General features: G+C 36.0%; 1 protein-coding gene across 1 annotated transcript; it reads left to right on the forward strand.

Annotated features, from left to right (window-relative positions):
* The first annotated feature begins 603 nt into the window (after positions 1-603).
* On the forward strand, positions 604-7,399 carry ndufs7 (NADH:ubiquinone oxidoreductase core subunit S7). The gene is made up of 8 exons (XM_008406643.3): positions 604-692; positions 2,092-2,128; positions 2,506-2,580; positions 2,661-2,781; positions 3,087-3,266; positions 4,902-4,948; positions 5,838-5,926; positions 6,977-7,399. The coding sequence occupies exons 1-8, from the start codon at positions 677-679 to the stop codon at positions 7,072-7,074; spliced, it is 663 nt and encodes a 220-aa protein (XP_008404865.2). The 5' UTR covers positions 604-676; the 3' UTR covers positions 7,075-7,399.
* Positions 7,400-7,816: the final 417 nt, after the last annotated feature.

Genomic DNA, 7,816 nt, shown 5'->3' on the forward strand with positions numbered 1-7,816 from the left:
CAAGCCCTAGCCACAGGGTAAAATACTGTTAAACACATAACACTCCACTGCTGAGTTTTATACAAATTGTATAAAACGTTGTATAGAAAGATTTCGGACAGGCCTGGCACACTGAATACATTCACATTAGTGCTCCATTAGTGTTTACTTTATTTCTTGGCATTTCATTCAATTTAAATTTGGAAGGTTATTCTTATTCTAATAACTGTTTCATGCCTTAATAATTTCTTATTTTTGTGTGTATTTAAAGGAGTTCTTTGATATACACCTATGTTGTCTTAAATGCTTTTTATAAATTATGTATATAACGTATTCCTTGAACTAAGGATCCCCCACAATCAGCTGGAGAGTGTTTCTAGAAGGAAATATGCATGTATAAGTTTACCTTGTGATCTGACAACGTAGATTTTTAATTTCCCCCAGAATGAACTGACTTTAATTTAATTCCTGCATAAATCCTACTTCTACATCCTCAAATCTCTAAACCCCAGCCTCCATTTTTTTCACTAAATAAAAGCTGACTGGAGGTTTTTTTTTATCGTGCCTTTGGATGCGGTGCTTTGTTATAAGTATTTTTCTGAATCATTACTCACGTATTGTGAGGCAGCAGCGCCATCCACTGGTTGGAGTCGCACATTCACCGGAAGAGACCGTTGGTGTAACCAGACCATCAAAGATGGCGGCGCTGGTTGGTAGGTAATGTTTTGATTAAACCCTTTCACGTTTATTTTTAACATTATTGACGTCTCTGAATTGATGTCGTCTTTGATATTTAAAATTAAGTTCAGAAATGGACAATATCTGGGTTTGTGACAATGCAGGAGGTTGTATTTGTAACTTTTAGAGACGTGGTACGCTGACCTTGCTCCGTCTGCTTTAGCCAAGCGGCTAACACAGGTTAGCTGGGACAGACAGTTACGTGATGAGTCCCAGCCGAAAACCCAACATTACAGCTACAATTTTACACGATGTTACTGTTTTAAATAAGCTAACGTGATTTTTGATGCAATAATTTAAAACTTTAGAGCTGGTTTGTGTAAATGTGGCGTAAATAAAGATTTTTCACCCGTTTTGCTTATATTATTGGAACCAAACTTATCGGGAAAACGCTTCTAGTTTACATGTTTCGTCTGCAGTTGTAATTAAAAAAATGCAAATAATAGCAATTGAAAGCTTAGATAAAATCCGCCAGATATGGTGAACATTTCGGCATCCATATAAGACCCTCAAATAAATCAGTTACATAGTTTGGCATCTTTAGCTTATGCAAAAGTATCAGCTGTGATTGGCTGTCATATGCTAATACTGAAATGCAGTATGAGAGTTTTACATTTTCACGTTTAAACAGAATAGTGTTACTTTATGAAGGTATGAGACAGCAAAATGTTAATGTGTTAAGTAATTCTAAAACTATTTATTGTGAAATTTGGACGCATTTATTACTTTCTTACAATTATTATTTTCTTATCCTGAGTATTGAAACACATCATTACTGACCAGTAAGAATGATCGATGATGTTGTTCAATAAGTTGTAAAAATAGTCTGGTTTTATTTGTAATTTTGAATACCTTTGAATAAGCTGTATAGATTTGATCAATTCCTCAGACAAAAGGGAGTAGACAAAATTAAATATTAAGTTTATATTTTTATTTATTTTTCCATCTCGTACATAAACTAACTGAATAAAAATCTTTATTCATTGTGATATGTAGTAATTAAATTAATTATGCCAGGAAATACCTCAACTTAACTGCCTCGTTTGGATAGTGCAAAAAAAAAAGCAATTTAAGTTTTCATTTCACCTCACTGTAAAACTTATTGGTCATTTGTGACCAATTTTGAGAATATTTTATTATGAATTACATCAAGTAAATTATCATAATTTACTGACGGTAAAGTATTATGTAAGAGACATTAAGAATATATTCACATTTTATTAATGTAAGAAGTGTCACAAGCAACCTTGGTTTACAGTTGTCAGCTCCAGATTACACATTTTACTATATATTATATTGCATAACAACACTTGGATGTGAATTTGTTGAGTTTTTTATTTATCTTTTTGTTTATAAAATGCCTTTATTTTGCAGCACCTCGCCTGGCTCTGTTTGGCTCGTTTTCAACCAGGTAAAAAGCCTCTAATCTTGTTACCTGTTGGCTGACTCTGCGCCTCCTGCTGTTTTGTGCCTCGCAACATAAGAGCTCGTTTTAGGAAACGACATTGTATTTTTGGGAGTGGGGTCAGATGGTCTTCAGTCATAGAAAATGATCCGTGGTGAAAAGCAAATACAGAAACATTTGCTGTTTTCTGCTGACAGCTGCAGTGTTCAGCTCGTCTGCCTTCCAGAGGAATCGCCAAGTTAAGCTCGAATGCATCACGAAGTTTAGAGACTCAGAAGAAATAAGTCCTTCCATCTGTCCCTCTCACACACTCCCTTATAGCGAAAGTGTCCTTCTATTTCTCATTTATATGCTCAAGTAATTTCTTTCTCTTTTTCCATCAGGCCAATTTCAGTTTTTGCTATTCAGCAGAAATGTCTCCACAGCAGCGCTAAAGGTGATAATACCACCAGCAGCAGGTGAGTTTAACCAGAAGACTGACGTAACACAGACCGGGTCACCATGAGGCATGTGTTAACTGGCTCCTCTGTGTTTGCAGTGTTGTGCCTGTCAGAGAGAAAAGCACAGCTGTGGCTGCAGCCAAGCCAGCAGCAGTGGCCAGCAGCAAGGCGGACTTTGTGGTGGCGAAGCTCGATGATCTGGTCAACTGGGCCCGCAGAGTCAGTATCTGAGAAGACGCTGGTTTGGATTAGATTTACAGTGTTGATTGTTGCATTCCTGACATCCACTATATTGGCAAAATGCATAGACACACTGCATGTTTATATTTACATCTCAAAATGATATATTTTTTAGTCTGTAGCTGTGTTTCCAGCGCAAATGTTTGCATATATTTGTCTTTAATACACTCTTAAAATAAAAATAAAGCTGTAAAATGAGGTCTCACTTCTCTTTTTCAGTTTTGTTTTATCAAGGTGTTGATTAAATAAATATTGGTTTATTCTCTGTTTCGTTCTCCCATCAGAGCTCTCTGTGGCCCATGACCTTTGGCTTGGCGTGCTGCGCTGTGGAGATGATGCACATGGCGGCCCCTCGTTACGACATGGACCGCTTCGGAGTCGTGTTCAGAGCGAGTCCTCGACAGGCTGATGTCATGATTGTTGCAGGAACTCTGACCAATAAGATGGCTCCAGCTCTGCGGAAGGTGAGAGGATGGAAAGTCTCATAAATAAATGTTGAATTTTATGTTGTTTTCACTCCTGATAGTCCATGGTTGAATTCAGGACCAAAATTACAACATTTGTTACATTTTCAGCTGGTGCAGTTTGTTTTCGCACTGCAATGTATCAAATGATCCAAATGCTTCGAAAAACCTCCTCATCCGTTTGGGCGCTGCAGCAAGAACCACTGAAAAAAACAAAACAAAAACCTCTGAATAAGACACTGAGGGCAACTTCCTTCTTTACGAAATGTAATAAAAATGGAGTTGATTTTAGCAGTTGTAGGATTTCACTTTTGTCTTTGGTAAAAGACCAAGAGCCGTTCCTCCTGGCGTTAGACTCTCGCCTTTGTTTTTGTTGTATTTACCCAGAATTCCCTACATTATAGCCCACTTCCTGCTTTTGGGGCAAACTCTGGTCCTCTTGGTGTTCATATACCCAGACTTCACTTCAACTGAAATGAGGGGAGAGATTTTTAGGCGGACCAGAGTTCACATTTTTAGTCCCCAAACAAAGCAGACTTTCTATTCAAACTAAATTGATCATAAATCCTGTTATGCAAAATTAACTTTTTGTATGTTTCTTTTTTACTTCCATTTGTTTCTCAACTGCTTCTAAAGTAATGCGAAGCATTTAAGAAAACACCCTGCTGTTTTTGGCAATAAATTGCTTTTTGGTGTCTTGAAAACAAGCAGTTTCAAAAACTTACCACATTCGACGAGCATTCCGCCGTTACCTAGCAACCCCAGCTAAGGCCAGCCCTGTTACCTAGCAACCCAAACTGAGGCCTGCACTTTTGGTGATATGGTTTTACCGTTGGCTGCTGGAAAAGACGAATGTTTTGTAGTTGTGACTTACCACAGGCAATGACAGGGACAGATTTTTCAAAGAGTTTGGATCATTTGACACATTGCAGTGTGAAAGCAAACCACACCAATGAAAATGAAACAAATGTTGCAATTTTGGTCACCAACTGAACAACGTCTCCTGGACTATCAGGGGTGAAAACAGCCTAAAATTAGACTTTCCAACTTGTTGGTTGTTCTGCTTCTGAAAGATGGACAGTTGCATAATTGTGCATCTGTTAGCAGCCATTTTCATATTTTATATATGAAAATAGTGTAAACGTTGAGTTGAGGGGCTTGGCCAGCAGCTAATTGGATTTAAAGTGACAAGAGGCCCTAAAACAGATCGTTCTGAAAGGAGCTCAATATACTGACCAGACTAAAATCTAATTATGAGTTTGTGCAGAAAAATGTCATGAACATGTTTTGTTTATCCTATAAACATATCTCAAGGAAGCAGAACTTGCCACCTTTAAATAGTATTTTAAGAATTGGCCAAACATTGACAGATTGACGCATGAAATGCAGATCAATAATAATCCTCATCTGAGATTATGCAACCTCTTCTTTTAGAGGTCTAATAGAAAAGCGTGGTTTTGTTTTCAGCCTGTAAACACAGACAGACCGAATCAGAGCGATGGGAACAGTATAGCTGAGTTAAAGCTGCCTGGATTAAGAGCAGCCTGGCATGGAGCATCACTCCAGCTGAATATACAGATTAGTTCTGACTCAGACTTGTGTAACTACAGCTAAAAGACTCCTTCCATCCAACAGGTGTACGACCAGATGCCTGAGCCCCGATACGTCATTTCCATGGGAAGGTGAGTTATTCCTTCACGTTGTTGAATCAGAAGTCGTAGTCGAGATATTTTGATCCACTCTAAGGGTTGACGACGTGGGCTTTGACATTTATCACAATGTTTTGTGGTACTATAGTGACAATGACAAAAATTATGATTAAAACATTTTATTTATTACTTCTTTTTTAGGTAGATGTATTGCTAAATCCTTCTCTTGAAAACCATTCTTCTTCAGGACGCTTCTTACTTAAAGAAGTGTGATTTATATCACTAACCTGCACACAGTAACTACATTTAATCATAGTTTTTAATTTACTGACAGTGGTGAAAATAGTAAAAAAAAAATAACATTCCCTATAATGCTGTCAGTTTGCTTTGGTTTTCAACATCATTAATTGGAATGTAAAGATTTTTAAAGTGGAATTTGGTAAAAAAAAAAAAATAAAAAAAATAAAACAGATTTCATATGGTTTTACATACTTTAACTGACAACTCTGAATTGCATTTAGGCCCAGATTGTGTAAATTGTTTTTAAATCTTATTTATTCACTTCAGGATGACATGGCTCAAAGTAGTATGAAAAAAATCACAGCTTAAAAAGCTATTGGAACCCAAAATGCTCAATTTATTACCTATTAAAGTAAAGTAATAGGCAATAAATTGTTTTCTTTAAAAAATATTAAAGATGTAGCATTCAGAGACCTGCATACAGTCTGCAAACTAAATGTGAATTATAGTTACTATAGTTACGAGTATTTGTCACATGGTGGCAGTATTGGTCTTCATATCAGGATTAAAGCTGAAGTTAAACTTCAAACCCATCTGTCTGATTCACTCTTTGGGTTTTGCATATCTTTTGTCTCTAGACAGACTAAAAATGTTTAACGTTTTTCTGATTTCGTTCCTGTAGTTGTGCTAACGGAGGAGGTTACTACCACTACTCCTACGCTGTGGTCCGAGGCTGTGACCGGATCGTACCGGTGGACATTTATGTTCCAGGTAAGCTTGAAATTTATGTCCAGTGACATTTAAAAAGTGGTTTTTGCATAGTTTAAATCTAATTACATAAACCAGAATTTATGTGAGTCATAATAAACAAAAAACATGCATGTGCAGTGAGTTTCGCTTTTTGAGCTGAAATAAAGTTTTATTTAAATTCTAATTTATTGATATGCATAATTTAATTCTTAAAAGCTAAATTCTTCAATCTTCTCGTTAACTACGTCTGCAGCTAACAGTTATTTTAGTAATCTATTATTCTGTCGATTATTCTGATCAATAATCAAGCAATTTGGGGGAAAAATTAACAAACTTTCCCCCCCAAAATGAATTTTTTTCATTTAACATCTTAAACCTTTTTATATAGTATTAAGAATACAAATTAAAATAAGAAACTAAAAATTTTACTGCCTAAAATGCAATATTATAGCATTCCTTCAGTGTACGTTTGATAATTTTAGCATCTCCAGCAAAACAAATACTTAATAAATAAATACTTATATTCAGAAAGCTGTATCTAAATACTTATTCAAAATCCAACCAGCAATTTTTGGTTATAACTTCATGTGTTTTGGAGTTTGTAAAATGAGCCGTTTCTTATGAATGGACCTACCAAACCCAGCGAAACCCAGGCCGTTACTTAGCAGCCCCATCAGAGCTCCACCCGTCACCTAGCAACTCAGGCTGAGCTCCAGATCTGTTTGATCAGCTGGTTTTACCGCTGTATTTGCTGTACAATGGCTGCTGGAAAAGACAAGTGTTTTGTTGTTGACTTCCCATCCAGAAACTACTAGCTGCATTCTTCTTGGTTGTGCAGGAGGCTCTACTTCTGCTTTTCAAAGATGTACAGTTGTATAATAGTCCATATATTTGCAGCCATTTTTATGTGTGAGTGTAAATGTTGAGTTGGAGGTGTGACCACCAGACAAAAATCTCATTATTTAAGAATGATTTTGTGCAAAAAATGTAACGAGTATATGTTTTGTATCGCTCATAACCTGTTCTAGGTAGCATACTAGGTCACCTTCAGTGGCTTCTTTTCGTTCCCAGGTTGTCCTCCCACAGCAGAAGCTCTCCTGTACGGCTGTCTACAGCTGCAAAAGAAAATCAAACGAGAGAAGAAGATGAGTATCTGGTTCAGGAAGTGAGCGTGTAGTATATCTGTAAATCTGTGTGTAAATGTTGTATTTCTGGTTTCATTTGGGGCATTGCTCCTCTTCCACGTAGAGCAGCAGAAACTTCAGTAAATGAAATATTGTAATTTATGCAAAGCTGCTTTTCATGAGACTCACCAGCTTCTGCTCTGTTTAGGTTTCTGGGTCTTTAAATCAGTGTTACTGTTTTAAAACACAGTTTAAAGGCAAATCAGTTTAAGCAGCATTTATGACTCTACACACGGCTGTAAACAAAACAAGTGATGCACCACAATATAATAAATGTTATTTCCAATAAATTTTGGTTCATAAAAATCAAGGATTGTCGCTTTTGTCATTTTTGCAACTGTTAATTTTTGGTTGATACAAAATAATGAAGAATTGTTAGTTTTATTAAGTAATAAAAAACAAATAAATTGTTTGCAGATATCTTGACACATTAATTAAATACATAAGTAGATTGTTATATATATGGAAATTATTCAAAGTTGTGTTAAACTGCATAAATTTGATGGTTTTTGCTAGAATTTTGACCCATGCCTCCTGACAGAAAACTGACCTAAAACAGGAATTTTAAGTCAGTGAAAAATAAATGTATTTTTGTACTTTGACTCATCTGGTTTTAACTTAGTTTTAATTCATCACTGACACAATTGTTGAATTTTCTGTGTCCACATCATTCAATGCCTTAAAATGTTCATTAGAAAAAAGTAAGTTAGCCTTAAATATGTTAATC

Source organism: Poecilia reticulata, chromosome 4 (assembly GCF_904066995.2).
Source record: "Poecilia reticulata chromosome 4, P_reticulata-male-v2, whole genome shotgun sequence".
Lineage (NCBI taxonomy): Eukaryota > Metazoa > Chordata > Actinopteri > Cyprinodontiformes > Poeciliidae > Poecilia > Poecilia reticulata.